Source organism: Nyctereutes procyonoides, unplaced genomic scaffold, assembly GCF_905146905.1.
Source record: "Nyctereutes procyonoides isolate TBG_1078 unplaced genomic scaffold, NYPRO_anot_genome, whole genome shotgun sequence".
Classification (NCBI taxonomy): Eukaryota; Metazoa; Chordata; class Mammalia; order Carnivora; family Canidae; genus Nyctereutes; species Nyctereutes procyonoides.
In genome coordinates, this window is record NW_026575146.1 from 15,652,321 (window position 1) to 15,672,413 (window position 20,093).

At 43.6% G+C, this 20,093-nt stretch overlaps 1 protein-coding gene across 2 annotated transcripts in view; it reads left to right on the forward strand.

Annotated features, from left to right (window-relative positions):
• Positions 1-20,093, forward strand: part of SLC22A3 (solute carrier family 22 member 3) — an 87,579-nt gene that overhangs the window by 631 nt on the left and 66,855 nt on the right. The window contains exon 1 of one of the 2 annotated variants that reach the window (XM_055310104.1): positions 12-116. The exons of the other annotated variant lie outside the window; for it this stretch is intronic. Within the exon in view, the coding sequence (XP_055166079.1) occupies positions 27-116 (90 nt within the window). The 5' untranslated portion in view covers positions 12-26. Of the gene's footprint in view, positions 1-11; positions 117-20,093 lie in introns of those variants that run through there. 2 annotated transcript variants of the gene reach the window in all.

A 20,093-nucleotide genomic window follows, 5' to 3' on the forward strand; every position in this document is an offset into this window, starting at 1 on the left:
GCTGCGCGCGCACGCGGAGGTCGGGGATGCGGCGCGAGCATCCGCGGGACCCGAGCGCCCGCCCCGCCCCGCCCCGCCCCGCCCCGCCCCTCCCGCGCAGGTTGTCGCCGGGCCCGGTTCGTGCACAAAGTGGGAAGTTATGGGCGGACTCGCGGAAGGGGGGCGGGGGGGCGACCCGCAGCCTCTGGGGCCCGCCACTCGCTTGGGCCGGGCCGGACTGGCTTGTGGTGGTCAAGGGGATCAAGGAAGGGCGAACGGTCTGTCCTCTGGTTGCCCAAATGATTATCGGAAATGCATGGGGGGACAGAGGTCGAGGCTGTCCGTGGGCACGATTTTGGTAAAACTGCTTTGGGGCAAAGAGCAACGCCTGAGAGAAGTTGGGAACGCTGAGGTTTTCAGTTAAGAGTTTTAATCCCCGTCCCCCCCCCCCCCCCCAGTAAACTATAGGAAGGTAGCAGAAGTGGCTAGGAGCCTTACAAGGCAGACCCCCGCCCCCTTCCTGGGGGTGGCCGCCCCGCATCTCCTTGGGGGTGTTGGGCAGGCAGTGGGCATTGGCGGTTAGGTGGCCCCCATGCTGGGCTGCGATGACAGTTTGCATCTTCATCTTTGTGGCTCAACAGTGGGGACTGCCTCCCCACCGAGGCTGGGTGGCGGCAGGAATGAGCACTCTCCTTGAACTTGGTGGGCGATCATAGATCAAAGTAATTTCTAAAAACTGTCACTGTTAATGGTGACCTCATGTCTCTGGTGATGGGATTCTAGATCTTTGAGGTCTTGCAGGTTCTATGGTGCCCTGTGGGTATGGTCCAAAGCTAAGTGCTGTTGAGATATAACAACCCATGGCAGCCCATCCGGGCAACGTGTGTGTGTGTGTGTGTGTGTGTGTGTGTGTGTGTGTTCTGGGTACTTTAATTTCTACTTAATTTGTGAGTAATGATGAGGACTGCCTCATGAACTAGGGCGATCGTGTCCTTAGGGATTTCATAGATGAAATGGACCGAGGGTGGACTTCCATAGGACAGAGCATTATCACTGGTACTTCCCAAGGGCAACAACTGTTTGATGGCAGCCTGTATTCCATCTAGCATAGCTGCTTAGCACTTACTTCTCAGGTAAACTGGAAGATAGGACTCTAGAGAGAAGGCACCTGGCTTTTGAGGACATTAAACCTCAAATGAAGAATAAAATGAGCCTTCAAAGCAAAATGCACATTCAAGTGGGGTTTCTGTGAGCAAACGTGATCCCTGCACATCGGAGAAGACAGACATGGAAATCTGTGGAGTTAATGCCCAAATACTTGAGAAACATTCTGGGGTTCTGGAGGTTATTTCAAGGAGGGCCAGGGAGTCTTATGAAGGTCATTGGCTCCCAAGAGGCAATGTGGAAAGTGGAAGATCAGGAGACCTGCTGTGGCACCGTCTGCAGCTAGCTGTGTGCCTCGGGTACATCACTTAACTTCTCTGAGCTTAGCTTTCTCATCTGTAAAATTAGAGGTTGGATTAAGCCCTTTACAGTCCTGCAGTGTCATCCGTGTTATAGCTGGATGGCTGCTCAGGGGGCTCAGAGCAATGACAAAAATTTTCAAGGAAAAGTAGAATGATATTCAGCATGCACTCTCTAAGACAACCAGCAAATTGTTGCAGTATATTGGAGAGGTTTTTTTTTTGGTCCCAAATTATTTGCTTCTTTTGGTTTGTTTTTAATGTTTTGATTCCTAAAAGGACCCATCCCCATCCCATTCAGGAAGTTCAGCCATTCAGAGCAACTCCTTTTCTCTCAGAGTTCTGCTTGGCTAATATTTTACCGTCTTTGGTTTTAAATATGATCCATTTAGTTTTGTTTTTCCACATTCTGTCAGGATTAAAGGGACTTTACTTCTGTCTTTGGTTAACACCGTTCCCAATGCACTTTTACAGACACAAAGTTTAACACACTAATCGTGGAAGGGGGGTGAATCGTGAGAGTTTTGAAGGTGGAAGGGCAGACCAGATTCCAGAATGTCTCCATATGACTACTATGCTTCATCTTTGCACCACTGTGGGGAGATATCATGGTCCTGGTTTTGTAGAAGAGATATCTGAGTCAGGAGATGTGGAAGGATCTACCAGAGTCCCAGACCTTTTAAGTGGCCCAGTTGGGTTGAGATCTAAGGATCACAAGTGTAAATAATTCTCTCCTCCATGCAGTGATCGAAGTCTTCCGGACAAGTCCACGCAACATAACCACTCACGCTTTAGAAGCTGCAGGGAATCCCGTGGAACCTTCATATTTACTTCATTCCTCTGGCCAGCCTGCCATTATATTTCATTTTGTGGCATCAGGAACACAATCAGCCATAATCAGCCAGACCAGCGGATAAGAATGACTCCTCTTGATGTGAACATTGTAGGATAGGCACTTGAGCCTCACCCACTATCTTTCCATCTTACAAAGTGAAACAGCTCCAAGGAGTGAAATCAGAAATCAGTGCCAAGTGCAGGGCTGTTTCAATCCAGCCCCCTCACTTATTTCTCTTGCTCAAGCCAAGGCAGTAGAGTTTTCATCTATATGCAACTCCCTCAGGGCAGACTTCCTAACTTCTGAATCAGCCTTGTCTGCTTGTCAGATACTGGTCGCAATAAAGCATGATAGAATGAAGAAAAGTCTGAGCCCCCACCACTCGAATATTCCAGTTCATTGCCTAGGGAGTAAATTTTTGAAATTGATGCTAGGACTTTTCAATGTTTGCTTGTATGCTGTAAATGGGGGGAAAAAAGGAAAGAAAAAGAGCTTCTCTTTAGTGTCTCACTGAACTGGGCTTCAGAGCACCTTTTAAAAATAGTTCAAATAACTCTTGTTTTTCCTTTTCCCCCACAATAAAAGGACAGTCCATTTGAGGGAAGTAGGTGCCATGCTGGAGAGAGTGGTGGTTGCTTTGTGGGGCTTCGCATGTCTCTGTTTTGCTTCTCACACCTCTGTCCCACGACATAAGGCCAACCCCGTAGGTCATCCCACAGACATCAGTGCCACCAGCATCCTGTCCTCTGACTTTGTGAAGCATGGAATTGCACTGCTTTGGATACTGGAGAAAGTCTCTCCAGGCCCAACTTTTAATCTGGGCTCAGTCTCTGATTGCTCTGATTTAGAAAGATCTTGTTTCTGCACAGTGGTGTTTCTATTATTTGGGCCTCCCTTGGTTCTTGCTGAATCAACATCACCCATAGGACATCTGTTTTATTATTATTTTGAAGACCCAACACATGTCACTGTTCGTTTTTATTTCATTAATTTCTCCTCTTTATAATTTGTTCTTGTTTTCTGGATTGACTTTTGATATGCTTCTCTCCACAGAAGTTCGAGGCATGCTCAGTTATTTTCAGCCTTTCTTCTTTCTTCGTATAAATATGTAAAGCTATAGATTTCCTTCTATGTTCTTTTTTGACCATATCCGACAAGTTTTGAAATGCAGGTTTTACTTTTTATTCCATTCTCAGCATTTGTAATTTTCATTATTATTTCATCTTTGGCCCATGATGTTTTTATCTTTTTAATCGTTAACTTCCAATTTAACTTTGGTATGGTCAGAGAACATGGTCTGTGTGACACTGCTTCTTGGGACCTAACTGAAGTTTGCTTTTTGGCTTTTAAGAGGTCAATTTTTAATAGACGTTCCATACATGCTCTGGAAGAATGTACAGTCTTTAGCGATCAGGGACAGGGTTTACAGATATCCCATATTTGAAGCTTGTCACTTGTGCTGTTAAAATAGCCTAGATTCTAATTAACTTTCCATTTGCTTGGTCTGTCAAGACTAACAAGTATTGAGATTTGCCATTATGTTGGTGGATTTGTCAGTTCCTCCTTGTTTCCAGCAGACTTAAAAAGTTACATACATGGAGCAATTTTATTGGATGCGTGTATTTACAAATTTAGATTTTGCTTGTAACCCGCACAGTGAATTGAACCTTTTTCTAGTGTGTAGAGACTCTATCTAAAATCCATGATGTATATTGTCTTACTATTTTTTGTCTCAGCTTTCTTTTAGTTAATATTTGCCTGTTGTATCTTTTGTTATCTGTTACTTTCAAATTTCCCATGTTCTAAGAGCTTAGATGTATCTTATAAAATGCATATAGCTTGATTTTAACTGGTTTTTGGTTTTTAACTGGTATGCACAGTCTCTTTACATTTATTGTATTAATTGGTACGTTTGAGCTTGTTATATCATATTATTTTTCTTTGTCTTGTTCTTTCTATGCTTCTTTTCCTCCCTTTAAAAAATGATTTTTCAATTTGTTTTTCTTATTCTATTTTGTTCCTTCCTTTATTTGTTTGGAATGTAATCCTTTATTGCAGTTCTTTTAGTGGCTACCCTTGACATTTTACTATGTTTACTTAACAGAGCCTGAATTTAATACTGCAACCTTCTCAACAATTTAGGAGCTTTCAACACTTTGACTCAGCCACTCACCCGTTGTATTACAGGCATTCTTAGGCAATATTCTAGGTCTTTCCTTTTTTATTCTTAATTTGTGGTCTTTGTGTAGATCATATATGCTTGGGTTTATATTGACACTTTATCTGCTTATCATTTCATACAGTATCTCCTTTCCCCCTTACTTTGACACAAATCTTTAAAATTTTGGTGCATATCTCTAGGTGGTACATGTTCTCAGTTTTTGTTTATATGGAAATGTCTTTGTTTCCCTGTTATTCTTTAAAAAAAAAGATTTTATTTTTAAGTAATAACTCTACACTCTACATGGAACTCAAACCCACAACCCTGAGATCAAGATTCACATGCTCCACCGACCAAGTCAGCTGTTATTCCCCATTATTCTTGAAAGATGGTTTTGCTAGGAAAATAGTTCTATGTTGCCAATTATTTTCCCTGAGCCGCCTGAAGATGTTAGTTCTGTCTTACAGCTTTCATTTTGCTTTGGAGAAATCTGCTGTCAGTCTCAGCATCCTTTTTGTTCAGGTTGTATCTAAGTGGCTACTTCTTATATTGGCCCAGATTGATTGCACATTGCCTCTAAAAGGCATCTGGCATAAAAAAATAAAAAAATAAAAAAATAATTAAAAAAAAAGTCATCTGGCATATAAAGGGCACCCGAAAAATAGTCATTGAAAGAACCAATTATTGTATTTCTTTTAACTGAATTTTGGGGAATTCTCAGCCATTATCTCTTCTGTGTTTCATTTCCCTGTTCCGTTCTTTCCTTAATTCAACATAAGTTGGACCTTCTTTTGCTATCCTTCATGACCCTTAACATCTCCCTCATATTTTCCACTTCCATATCTATATGTATAGTTGAGATGTTTTTTCAGACCTACCTTCCAGAATATTGCCTCTGTACTCAGCATTATCAGCTCAGCTCTTTAATCCATCCATTGAACTTTGTATTTCAACAATTATCATTCTCATTTATCAAAGTTATATTTGTTATATATCAAATATGCCTGGCCATTTATTGGTAGTCTCTCATCCTTGCTCATTTTTTAATCTCTTTAAGTATTTCACATATGATTACTCTTTATTTTGTTTCTTGGCCCTTACACTATCTGAAACCTTTGGTGTTATAAATCTCTCATTTGTTGTGTGTTTAGTGTTTGTGGATTGTAAGCTCCCAGGTGGTTGATCTCTTTGAAAAATGAGAGAGGATTTTCCTTTGCTTCCTCTGAGCTGGGGGACAGTACTGATTTGGACTCACTTTCTCCTTTCCAGACTTCCTGGGTGAAATAACAACAGCTGTCATTGTTGTCTTTTTATTTTTATCAGAGGTATGTGGTTTTCCCTCACTTCCTGAAGCAGTAGTAATTCACCACAAATTATATTTTATGCTGAATCTTATTTTTCATCATATCTGAGGTGAGGTGTGATAGGTGTGGTGAAGTGGTGCCTTCTTCTGATTGAGGATAAATCAAAGCAGAATGGGTACGGACCTTGACCTCAGCCTTGGAGGACACAGAGGAATGGAAGACGAATATATGAGGAACAGGATGTTTCATTTTCTTACTCTCTCATCTTTGTTACCATTTTCTCTATAGCCATTTATTAAATGCCCTCTGGAGTACGTTGGTGTGCATTCCTGGGACCCACCCACAGAGAGTTGGAATCAAAAGATTGAGGTGGGGTTTGGGCATCTTTATTTTTCACAAGCATGTAAAGCCCATGCAGGTGGTCCATGAGCAATACATGGGGACATGCTGGGTGTTTCTTTATGAGAAGCATGATGAGAATATCATGAGTGAAACTGTTTTATGTGTGGTTGTGGTTGAAGCAAGTGTCAGTTCCTCCAAACACGTTCCTTGCAGACCTTGGATCAGAAGCATCACCCCTTTACCTGAAGGCAGGAGTCCCAGATTTTATCTGGTGAAACGCTGCTGTTTACCTCCAGAAAGCTTGAAGCCATCCAGAGATGGGCAGCTGACCATGAAATCTTGCAATTGATTGGAGTATGGTGCCCACAGCTAAACCACACTCCCTGCGAATTTTGGCAAACCTGAGAGTGTAGCTCGGGGCAGAGACAGGGTCACAACCGAATGGGATATCCAACAGATATGACAGTGATATCTATACTTTTTGGTGTATCTTTGGGATTTGATGGATCTGGGCCTAAATGTCAACTCCTCTGTATTCCAACTTCACTGTACCTGCCTCAGCCTTGGTGTCCTCAGCTCTAGAACAGGAGTAATAACACCGACCACACTGATTGGTCTGACAGCTGCATCCAAGTGCCTGTCATTGTGCCTGGCCATAAGCGATGTGCAAAAATATTGGTTTCTGTTAGCTTGTAAAGACTCCTGAGCTGGGTAGGGGTAGGGAAGGAGAGAGGGAATAAGTGGTGTACCAGATCTGACCTTACTAGACTGAGCTCTAGTCTAGCAAAATACATCACTAATAAATTTGCCTTAATTTTTAAAATCAAGCAAACACGTATCTTGGGCACTAATTTGCCCTTAGGACAGAGAATACCCTGCATTTTTCCTCTCTGAGCCAGAGCTAGGTTTATTTCCCAGCTTTCCTTGCAGCTGGTAGGTCATCAGACAGAGTTCTGGTTCGTGAAGACGGGAGAAGTAATATGTGACACTGCCAGGCCTGCAAGCCAGAATAACCTTCCTTCTGGCAATCCCACTCTCTTCCTTGCTTCCCTCACCTGCCAGCAGAGAATGCTGAAGCCCTAAAATGTGGTGGAGTCTTTTATGAAGGAGGCCCATTCCTGAAAGCCTGTTGGGGGGGGGTTGGGGGGTGGTCGAGGAGTGCCCACCATCCTCCCCTCCAGCTCATCTGCATGAGAATGTGGAATTAATGAGAAATAAACTTTCTTGTATGAAACCACTAAGATTCGGGGATTGTTTGTTGTAATTTAGAGTGAGTCTATCCTGACTAATAAAACATTTGAGTATATTTCCTATAAGTTGCCTGTACCTGGTTATGTGGTAAGGGAGCTTGTTCTTTCAAGATAATCTGCCACTTGATCTGCTCATAAGGCCACCCTGTCCCTGCTCATGGGTGTCTACAGCCCCACAGGCCCCTGGCCTCTACAGCACCCAGTGCACCAACCCCTCCAGGGCATGTCCAGCTGCCTTCCCCAGGCTCTGGAACATGCTGTTTCCTTTTCCCAAAATAACTTTCCTCTTTCTCCATATGGCCATCCCATCTTTAAAAAAAAAAAAAAAAATTATTTATTTATTTTTAGAGAGTGTGAGAATGCGAGCAGAGGGAGGGTCGGAGGGGGTGGGAGAGAGTGGGGAAAGAATCTCAAACAGACTCTGCAGTGAGTGTAGAGCCTGATGCAAGGCTTGATCTTATGATCCTGAGAGATCATGACATGAACTGAAACCAAGAGTCAAATGCTTAACCAACTGAGCCACCCACGTGCCCATGGCCATTCCATTTTTTATGCAGCTAGGAGTTACCTTTTCGAGAAGTACCTTCCTTAATTTCCACTCACCCCCTACCCGCCAGCACACACCCTCTGATTGTGTTCATCACTTCCTCTCTTGTCAGACTGCAGGTTTCTTGAGGGCAGAGACCATGTTCAGTAAATATTTGTGATGAAATTACATGCTATGTAACAATTTTTGTGGATCAATTTAGTGAATCAGTAAAAAAAGGATTGAGTGACAAATTTGACCCCTTTTATGGTTTTGGTTAAGCCAACCCTGAAATTGACCTTCATAGATTAAAATAAGTTCTTCCCAACAGGGTTCCTGCTCGTTCTTTCTCTTTTACATTCATTTTATGTTTTAATTTGGAGAAAATGGACATTTTAACAATTTTGGTATATTGAATGTGCTATATTGATATAATTTGAATTGATATTATTATTATATATTATTAACTTTATATATTTTATATATTAGTGTATTTTATAATTATATTATAATTATTATAATTTGAATTGATATACAGTGGGTTGATATATTGCTACATTTTTCTAGGCATAATTCAGCTTTTCTAAGCAGTGTTTTATTGTTTTCAGTAATGATCTTACATAAATTTCACTAGTTTTATTCCCTGGTGTTTGCTGTTTCATAGATAGCATTGTATGGGGCTCCCCCCTTCACACCCATGAGGTCTGACAAATCCTCAGGTGACCACAGCCCTGCAGAAACTGCCCTCTTCCCCGCAACCCCCACCGGAGCAGAGGAGTAATAGACTGCACCTCTGTCTCCTATTTGCACATGGGATATGTAGTCCCCAGAATCCTAATCTGGGGGATATGACCAGGAACATGAAAAGAACCAGGGAATGGAACTGCTGGCTCGTTGAGGCCATAATTGTTATGTGCTGACGTTTACTGTGCAGAAAGGGCTATGTGTTCAGCTGTCCCGGCACTTTCTGGCACATCTGTGTCTTCAACCTAGCCACACTCCAGGAGCAGCTGGGCACGGGCGCGGGGCCTGGGTCAGCAAGGGGCACACGGGGGCCTGGCTCTCAACAGTTCAAAGACAAAGTGCTGAGCTCTCCAAAGCCATGGAGGGAGCAGACACTGCCTACCTTTCAGAACAAAGTAAAGCCATTCTAACACTCTTCCTCATTTTTTCCTTTCTTGAACCACAGCCAAGGAAGGAAGTTTGTTTCTTGTCTATGAGGAAGAGCAAAGTTTCTTAAGAATCCCGATAGAACTTTTTAGAATGACAGATGATGGAAATGCCATGGTCTCTGAGTGAGAGATCCATCCTGGCTTTCCCAGGACTGCTGCATTCTAACTGTTCTGTGCTTTTACTCTTTAGGAGTAAAACAAAACAACATTGAGGCTGGCACTTGCATAGTAATAGAGAAAAAAACAGGCATGAACTTTAGGAGCCAAGAAGAAGGTGGATAATAAATGTAATTTTAACTAATTTTCGTATTTAAATTCTGTAGATAGTGTGGGCTCTGTGCAGCGCATCATGCAAAATGTAAGATTGATTCAGTAATTTAACTTCAAAAACTGTGTTTGGGGAAATTAAAAATGAAAGTCAGGGAATGAGCATCGTGATTATTGTTGAATATTTTTGAAAAGCTGGGACCGTAGTCTCTGATTCATCAGTGAAGCAGATGCTGCAGTGGACAGAGTGCTGATCCAAGACTTAGAGCCCGTTGTAGATCACTGTGAGTGACTGGGGACAGTGGGCAACATCTGTGAACTTCTGTTTCTCTTTCAGAGTAAAGCAGTCAATTGTCAATGGATTTCCAAGATTCTTCTATCTCTGTCATTCTACCACCAAATTCATTATCAGGTCCCTGATGTATTTAATTCCTGACCCTGAGATCAGGGTTGTCACATCCACACAAGAGTGGGAACATGTCTTGGAATGAAGCTAATTTAAAGCCTAGAGGTGTTAGTTTCTGGGAATTAGGATGGATTCCTTCCCAGGGCAACTTTCTTCCTGGTGGGAATGCTGTGCTCTGAGTGTTGTACACAGGAGGGGAGGGGTGGGGAAGGGGATGGATGAGTGTCCCTGCACTCTGGAGCAAGGACCCATCCTGCTTTCTTTAACATTGACTTTAGACCCTAGGGCCTCATGGAGCCTCTGAGGTGGGCCATGCCATAGGCCACCCATGCAATGAAAACGCCCAGGGGGAGGCAGGGTGGATGCAAGCCTGGACTTCAGAAACAAAGGTGATTATTATGCTGTCAAATCCTGTCTTGGGAGGCAGGTGACTCTCTATAGCATTGCTGTAGGGCAGGAGCAGGGGAGATGGCCAAGTGGCAGGTGGTGGGTCTCTGGATTTCCATTTTAACAATGATCACTGGGGCCAAAAGTAGAAACAGTGATAGGGAAAAACGAGCCAGAGCTTCATCAGCCTGTCCATACTCACACCTTTTGGCCTCAATTATCTGATCATCAACACTCAATCATTGAACGTGACATTGAGCTTACACGTTTAAAACACTTAAGTATTTTAAAGTAATTCTGACAAGGTTGCATCTCTTTAGGGGTATATAACATTTATTTTATGGGTTTTGTTAACTTATGTTGTTTATTTGTAACAAAACCTCAGAAAAGGTGTAGGAGACTGTGTTTTATAGAAAATAGTTCAGACAAACTTTGGAAGCTTCAAATAGTGTGAGTAGGTAGATGCACTTCTTCCTGGGTGCAGATAACAGCAAACCAGCACTCTTGCTCTCCTCACCCAAATGATTAGAGAGTTTTTTCTTGTTGGGATGCTGGCAGCTATTTTAGCAGTTGTATTTTGAGACATAATTAAGTTTTCTTGACTTCATAATGCAGAAAAAAAAGTTTCACCTGTAAGACTTAAGTTAGTATCTCATCATATGGGATGCCACTTTATTTTATATGGAATGAAAGTTTATTTCATTACTGCATGCTTTATGAGGCACAGAGGCAGGCTTTGAAAACGGTGGTTTTCTAAGAAATGGTACACAATGATGCCTGGCATGAGAGACTCAAGGAAGGACTTTATAGAAATCAGATGAAGCTAGGGCCTTGGCAGGTAAGGAAACGAAACAGATTACCAGCCCTGATTCTCAGGCAGTGGGACCCATGAGGCTCTTTGGTCTTAATGAAATCCGATGGCTTTGAAAGTTTTTGCTGGTAGTGTTGCTGAGTTTCTGGAAGGATGGCCCACCTGCTCATGAGCTAAGGAGGCTGAGGGTACTGCAGCCGTCCCGAGAGAAGTCAGAGTATCCATGACCTGGAGAGCGTATCCGGACAGTGCTTACCTAAAGCAGCCTGGGCCCCCTCCAAGAGTACAGCTCCTGTCTTAGATGCTCTCCTCATCCTCTCGGCTTGACAGTGTCTCATGTCTCAGGCGCCTTTTTCAGTTGTTGCTTATGTCCCATGTACGCACAGGGTGGCTCTGATTTCACGGGGCTCCTGCCAACTGGAAGCGTTGTGCGGCCCACGGCACAAGATGAAAGACAGCATGTGTGTCTCCAGCCCCTGGGGAGGGATGCCATAAGCTGATGCCCCGGAGACATAAACAGAAGGGGTAAGCGCCAGGTCCTCCCCTTCTGAAGATTGATCGTAGCGCATTTATCGTAGTGCATTTATGGGAATTAAAAGAGTGTGGAGCAAAGAAGATGATTTTCTAAAAGCATTGTTTTGCAGACATCCACTGAGAAACTGGTTCCTTTTCATTGTTCTCCAGTGAATGTTTCAAAGCAAATACTCATATGGAAGTCACAGGGATAATTAAAAATACTAAATATCCAAGGTAGGGGAGAAAATTAAGTTGAAACTAATTAAAAGTAATGTGGCATCAATTTTTAAAAAGTCAAAAAAGGAAGAAATTTCAGTGTTCCTGTAGTGTAAAGGACATTGTTCCAAGATCTTTCCCCACAGAAGTTCTTGATCTCTGTGTGTCTCGGCAACTTGACAGTGATGTGATAGATTTATCTGGGGCCATCTTTTGTCAGCCAGGCAGCATCCCTATGAGATTACTGTGATCCCATATCTGGGATGTATGTGTTTTTGGCACATACAAAAGAATTTTGATTTTAAACGAAACCAAGTCAAATGTGTCACCAAACCACGTAAGATTGCCTTTGTAGGTAAATAGACAATGACCATTTACGGTTGCAAAATTCTGTGAAGAAATGATCAAACTTCAGATCTGAACTGGCATAGTGAGGCCTATCTCCTAAGGCAAATAAGTGGATGAGAACATAGCAACATAACTAGTTGTGTGAAGATGGGCAAATTGCTTAGAGTTGTTTTCCAGCTCGGATTCTTAGAAATGGGAATACTAGCTGTTGTGTGGAGCTGATGGGAGGCTTATACACATGATGCATGCAGAGCACTTGTCACGTTGTCTGGCCCCTCACAAGCACCGAGTGCCTGGTGCTGGTGGTAGTTGTTGATTATAGATATTTAGGACATTGGCACAGAGAACAGCTTGGGTTTGGAAATTAGAGGGGATGGAAAACACCGAGGTCCAAGGGAGGCTTTTGTTGGGCAGGCCACCAAGACTCTGGCACTAAGGGATGTGGCAGGGATCCACTGTCTGCAGCTGGTATAGCTAGGGCTTAGTAATAAAGATCCAGGATACAAGGTCAGAGCCATAAGCTTTAGCAAAACTTCCCAAGGCACCTTGTTCTAGTCAGGACCTGGAATTAACAGTCCCTAGCCCTGTCTAGGTGGCTCAGAGGTCTACTCAAGACACCATACTTAGGGAGGTCGTAAGCCCACACTCATTCCCTCCTCTTGCTCTTTGTTACTAAATGTCGCCTCCAAGTCCTGAGTGTGCCTGGTCTGGTCTAGGGTTGCAGGACCCAGACTGACTCAGACTCCATGCGCTGCCACAGAGCAGAGCTAAGAACCACTGGGCTAGGTAGGGCCTTGAACTTCCCTAAAACAGGACATGGGCAGAAAACCTGACAGCATCTAGAAATGTGGGCAGCTTGGGGGGCTCAGCGGTTTAGTGCCACCTTTGGCCCAGGGCCTGATCCTGGAGACCTGGGATCGAGTCCCGCGTTGGGCTCCCTGCTGGAGCCTGCTTCTCCCTCTCCCCTGCTTGTGTCTCTGCCTCTCTCTCTCTCTCTCTCTCTCTCTCTCTCTTTCTGTCTCATGAATAAATAAATAAAATTTAAAAAAAATTAAAAAAATGCTTTTACTCGCATTTATGTAAAAGAGAGCTTTCCTAATTGAAGTTGTGACTGTTTTATTTGCTGTTGTTTGGGAGTAGGAGGCACTGTTGGAGGTGACAGTTTGAGCGGTGTCGTTGGAACTGGTGCGTTGCGTTCTGTGTCCCCAGAGAGCAGGCTGCTGCCGGGGAGAGTCATTGGTGAGTGAAGGACAGCCAGAGGTACACCCTGCAGCCCTCTAGCCCCAGTGTAGAATGTGCTTCTTCTCTGGCCAGTTGGGATGGCAGCCTGGCACCCATTCACAGCCACCACTTCTCTAGGTCCCATGTGGCTCTGCAGGAAGAGTGGTCACTGTCCACGGTCGCTCAGAGCCATGCACGTGGCTCTGCCCACTACTACCTCCCTGGCCCCCTTTTGAGTGAGGGATTTTGAGAAGAACTAAAGTATCATGGTAACATGAAGCCCTCTCCACCACGTGTTGCCTTTCACAAGCACCAGAAATCCTCCAATAAATCTGGACAGCAAAGCTTCTCTAAAGGTGCCGTGTTAGAACGCACTGGTGTGGCTTATGCCTACTTTCTGGTAGGGTCAATAAGACAAATTTGCCTCATATTTTTGGGCAGTTTTCAATGGCTATATCATGTCATAGTTTGATTGTCTTGTCATGAGAAAATGGCCTCAGAGAGAAAAGACCAAGAGTACTCCTCCAGCTATGAAATGAGCACACGACAGTGATGGAGGGGCCGGTAGTCATGAATATTGGGATTCAGGCTGGAGTGGAGGTGAATTTGGGCTAAATTTCTCTATATGTTAAGCAACCCAGTCTCTTGACATTGAGTAGACACTAAAATTTAATCCATGAAAATAGCTTAATACTCAATAGGGACACAAAGCCATTCAGTAATATACTACATATAACCTTAGAGTTACTAATGCACCTTCCTGCTTGGAATTATTTTTCTTATTTAATTACCAGAGAACATTAAAACATAGTAAATAGTCAACTCATTTAATCCTCATGCATCCTGTGAGGCATGTGCTGTTTTGTAGGAAAGAGAAGTAAGGTACAGAGATATTAAGTAACTTGTCTCATGTCTGGAGCAGTAGGAAGGAGAATTGGAAAAGATGTTTTTGATGTCTGAACCAACAAGAGATTAACATGTTTCTGGAATATAAAAGGGACTTCTGTAGATCAACAAGAAAAAGGTAACAAGTCTTGTAGAAGAACTGACAAAGGTATGGACAGTTTTCATGAAAGTAGATTCAAAAGGCCATTAAGCATAAGAGGCAATGCAGATTCATTCGTAATCAGAGAAACAAAAATGCAAACAAGAGAGCGCTTTACATGCATTAGGCTGGTTAGAAACTATAAAATCCAGCGATGCCAAGTGTTGGTAACTTGCCGGGTAACTACTGGAGGGAATTTGCAGCTATTCTCCAGAACAGTCTGGAACTATTTGATGTCAGCCAGGTGTCCACATACATGTACTGTGACCCAGCAATTCCACTCCTATGCAGAAGTCCCATAGGAAACTCTCAAACCCATCCATCCATCAGGAGGCAGGTATTTGGGTGCCTCAACTCCAGAGAGTTGGAGGCAATCTGAAATGTAGTGGATATATCCCCATGCAGTAATCAGAAATGATGGATTAGATGTTCACATAGCATCGTGGATGGCCCATAAAACATAGGGCAGAATAAAAAAAATGAGAAACAGAGAGAGGTCTAGGGTACAAGACCATTTACATAAAATTAAAAGTATGTGCACACAAAACAATATTGACTCCACATGTAGACGAACAAAAAGATACACCTTAACACATCGGGTGATTTCTTTGTGGGGATGGGATGAAATAGGAAGAGCAATAAATTAAAATCAATCAATAAAATAAGACAAGGATCCTGTGTAGCCAGTGACTAGAATCAACCTTCTTCCCTTAAGGCTCAAAAGAGATGAAAAACCCATTTATATCTCTTTGCCAAAGAAAGCCAGGGGTCTTTTAAAATAGATGCCTTGGAAACCACCCCAGCCATTAGCCTGTTGAATGGGTTGGCCTGGAACCTAGAAATCGAGATGGACAATCTCTTGGGTTGTCACTGTGTTTTGCTAGTCTTTGACTTTGCCATACCCACCCCTTTCAGCAGAGTAATTCTACTTTTATCAGTTTTATTTTGGTGTTAAGATTGTTTTGTTTTCTAAGACGGGAGCTAGAGTTCTTCTAAACTAATGTTTGGAAAAACACAGGATAAATATTCCCCAGGATCCCTTCCAGATCTAAAATTTTATTTTTTAATCAAAACAACCAACCTAACTAAAAATGTCTTAAAACTCACTCAAGTTTGAAATGTCAGCCCTGCATGTGATCGTATAGAAGACATTTTCTTGGGAAGGTGTTGTGCACTTGCTGTTCCTAATGCTTGTTCAGCTTCTCTCCGTTAAATTTCAGTACACCATGGAGCATCATTTAAAGTAAATCTATGCATACATTTGCACCTTAGAGACTAAATATGTCTCAAGTGTCCTGATTCTGCAGGTGTCTTTATCTCCTATGACAGCTGGCCTGACATGTCCTCCAAAGCTGTCTACCTGTGGGGGTCAGAGGCAGCACTGCTGAAAGACAGAGATGATTCAGTGGTCACCTAGGGATGCTGTGTTCCCAGATGCAGACCACTGGGGCACAGGTGGAAGGCCTTTCTTGAACACGTCACATAGAAGGTGTCTCTCAGGGATCCCTGGGTGGCGCAGCGGTTTGGCGCCTGCCTTTGGCCCAGGGAGCGATCCTGGAGACCCGGGATCGAATCCCACGTCGGGCTCCCGGTGCATGGAGCCTGCTTCTCCCTCTGCTTGTGTCTCCGCCTCTCTCTCTCTCTCTCTCTCTGTGACTATCATAAATAAATAAATAAAAATAAATAAAAAAAAAGAAACTATTCCTTTAAAAAAAAAAAAAGAAGGTGTCTCTCAGTTTCCATCTCAAAAGTCTAATGTAATAGTTCAATACAACTAAAACGTAATAGATCGATCAAGTCCAGTAATGCATTCCCAATGTTGCTTTTTAGTTAATCCACAGCTTTTATTATGCTTTTATGTGCTCTCGGATATAGAATTCCAGGTGTTGCTTTTGTCTTCCAACATCATATAATCTTCCTACTTAGGAAAACAGAAGGAACAGTTATTATTCAAGATCTTTGGGAGAACAAGGTTCTTGAAGTTCTATGAATGGGCAGATCTGCAGCTCTTCCAGAAACCAAATGCTTGGTCATTACTTTCCTGTTCAGTTTGTCCTCTTTCATTGTCTTTTGGTTCTTCATTGAGGTACTGTCTTCATCTGAGTTCCCCAGCAAGGGTTTGTATAAGTGCTACCTAATGCCTTAGGACAGGCAAAGAACATAAGTGGGGGATGTAGGGGGGAGGAAGGAAGGGAGTATGCCGCCTTACCATTGGGCCTTACCATTACATCCTTTAAGCCATGTGCCACATGCCCCCAAGAACCAGGCCAAGGAGGGAAAGACAGAGAGTAGGGAGGGAAAAAAGGGAAAGAGGATCCAGTGGTTCCTGCCTCCAAGTATGCTGTTTCCCTCCCCAGGCATTAACTTGCTCACGCTTTAGGTTACCCGGCAGAGGGAGCATGGTAGCTCTGTGGTGGAAGGCCAGAGGCGCAGGTCAAGGGCAGGAGGCCAAGAGCTGGGAGAGGAAGCCTCCATCAGGCAGTTGGAACTCCCACCGGGCTGGATTAGGAGGCAAGTGAGCCTTAGAAATTCAGAGGGGTGCAGAGAGAGTCCAATCCCGGGACCCATAGATCCTTAGGTCCTGAACAGACTCTGTCCTGAAGTCTTAGATGGGTCCTGGTCACTGGATTTTTGCCTCTCTGTTCCCAAACACCTGCATAAGGTGGGTGCCCTGCTGCCATATTTTGCCCAGCTTCATGTTAGACTCCTTTGCCCCCTACTTCCTTGCAGAGAACTGCCTTGAATCCCCCACTTTTCCTGTGGAGTTTACCCTCCTAATCTTGTGCTCTGCATTCCAGCCCCCACTTTCTTCTACTGCTTGCAGCTGGGGCTTTCCTAGGGGGACTGGCTGTCCCAGTTTTCCTGTCATTGAGGGGGTTTCCTGTGACCTAGGACTGTCAGTGTTGCATCTGGCAGAGTCCCTGGCAAGCTGGGACAGTTGGTCACCTGGAGTGCTCTACAAGCAGAAAAAGAAATTCATGAGATGTATAAAAAATGAAAAGTTGTGAACAACTTGGTCATGTAATAGCAGGGAATATGGTTAAATAAACACAGTGGATCCATTTGATACAGGATGACAGAGATGATAAAACTATGTTTACAAAGCAATAATGTGGAAATGCTTTAGATACAATATAGAGTTAAAAGGAGAGGCTGGGATATGAGTGTGTGCATATTGTGTGATTTCAATCATATATTTGTAAACCTTGCCTGGAGAGTCAGTTGTTGAAAAGCAGAGACTGCCTTACGCAGAGGCCTTGAAAGGAGAGACCTTCTAGTTACTGCTGCTTACCTTTTTTCTTGACTAATTGAGATATTCTTTTGCCAAAGGCAGCACTAAAATAGAGGTAAAGCCAAGTTAACATTGTGATCACACTACATTTAAAATTGGTGAGCAGAATGCACATAGATCGTTCAAATTCACTGCTGTTGTTTTGTTCAACTTGATAGGATCACTGAGAAACAAGTCAAATCTGCCAACCTTGAAGCATACAAATGAGACTAGGTTTTCAGCAAAGGAAAAAGCACTAGATTCTTTCTCAGTAAGGCCCACTTATTAGAGGTTGTGAAATCCTATAGCTAGAGAAAGAACACTATTCATAATTTCTTAACCAAAACAATTACTTGGTTGCTTACATGAAAGCCTCCAGAAAAGAGAAAATAGCCTGGGGAGAATGAGCCTCTGGCATCAAGAAAACTCAGTCTGGAAACTGTCATAATGTGAGAAGAGGACTTTTCTTCACCCAACACAAAATCAGAAAACAAAGCTGGACCTTGCCTTGTTTGCTCTGAATAATCAAAAAGGTGATTGCTCCACTTAGCAGGAATTAAGGTTTGAATCTAACCTGATTTAATAGCTAATCTGTTTATATGTGTTAGAGACGATATTATAGTTTGCTTTGTCCTGTTTATATTGTTTCATAATAATGTTTTTTTTTCTCTTAACCATGTGATAGCCTCCCTTACTTGACTCATGAACCACCTAGGTGTTTGAGATTATGTACTATTTTGGGTTATTTTGATTACCAAATTTTAGTTTAGTCATAAAAACAGTAGCTACCTATGTTCTGGGTGCTTTAAATATATTGTGTTAGCATCAAAATAGCCTTATGATGGAGGTAGTTATTTTTCTGTTCTCCAAAGCTTATGAAGATAGGCTAGTATGAGCTGGGTTCCTTCTGAGGTCAGCCTCACCCAAGCCAGTGACATGTCCTTACCCACCTATCTCCAGAACAGTGGTTCTCAAAGTCTAGAACCACCTGGAAGGTATGTGAGAACTGAGATTGCTGGGCCCCACCCCAGAGTTTCTGAGTCAGTCGGCCTGGGTTGGGCCTGAGAATTTGCATTTCCAATTCCCCATGTGTTGCTGATGCTGTGGGTCCCAAGACCACACTTTGAGAACTACCTGATCTAGAAAGAGGTTGGCTTTAGCTCATGTTTTTTCATTAGTATGATGACTGGCTGGCCTTACACTTGAAAGCATGACTCTTTTCAAGTTAAAGCTTCATATGAGGTTTAGTTCTTAAAAATGCAGCTTACAGGATGCCTGAGTGGCTCAGTGGTTGAGCTTCTGCCTTTGGCCCAGGGCGTGACCCCGGGATCTGGGATCAAGTCCCACTTCGGGCTCCTTGCAGGGATCCTCCTTCTCCCTCAGCCTGTGACTTTGCTTCTATCTCTCTATGTCTCTCATGAATAAATAAATAAATCTTTATAAAAAATGCAGCTTACTGCTCCTTGATGTAGGTTCTTTCTCAATTGTTCTTTCTGCTTGGCCTCCCTCACTCTTGAGGCTTCTTCTCCACATTTGAGAAAGAGCTAGCCCCAACGTATATGACACCAGGTGGGTCTATGCACACAGCATATTGGTCACGGCACAAATCTACTCACAGAGCAGTTGGGGTTCTCTTTTGTCCATGAAATGAAGTTCAGGTACCTCAGTCTGACATTGACCTCACCTGCCTGTGAGCAGATTGTCGAATGTAATGGAACCTTCCTCTGCTCTACACAAGGACCCTGTCCAGGCCAGCTGCTTCACCCCCAAAGTTATGCTGGAAGCCCTGTCATCCCCTGCGATGTTGTTTTGGAGGAGGTATCTATGAAGTGGCCAGTGCGGACCAGACCCGTCCTAGGCGCTGGGGTGCCCAGTGAGCAGGATATGCGGACCCCTTCCCTGTGCCACTGTAGCCACAGGCTCCAACTTTCACCGGTTCTGAGGTCTCTGGTGCTGCCTGGCTCTCTCACTCTGGAGACCCCTTCTCCATGGTCTGTCTTCTCTACAAACTTCCAGCTGCCCTCCCCACACCCACTCTTGCCTTTCACTCCTAGCAAATCCCCTCACTTTCCACTTCCAGGACTTAGAAGACTTGAAACAAGAAGCTTCTTGAGTGCCCTGCCAGCATAAGAATTTACCTGTATCCGCTCCCATCCTTTTGTCCTGACACCCCTCCCCCAGGAAGGCTGTCTCCCCCTGTGCTCTGGTCTCGCCCACTTCTCAGGCACTGGCTTCCTCCACCACCACCACCCTGTATCCTTGTGTCCTTCACTGGCAATTTTTGCCCACCACTTTTAAGGTTTCTCAAGTGTCTCTCATCTATAGAACACCTTCCCTGTGTCTGAATCTCTCCACAGCTGAGGACCCATATTTCCCCGCTGGAAGCACATTTCCTGAAAGGACTGTTGCTCTAATTGCTCCCACGTCCTTACTCTCCTCTCAAACCAGTATGCTGTCTCCATCCCTACAGTTCACAGTATCAGCTCTTACCAAGGTCTCCAGAGACTGTGGAGCTACTGTTCACTCAACCCTCATTCCTGGTCCTGTGTATCACACAAAGCATCATCTGTGTT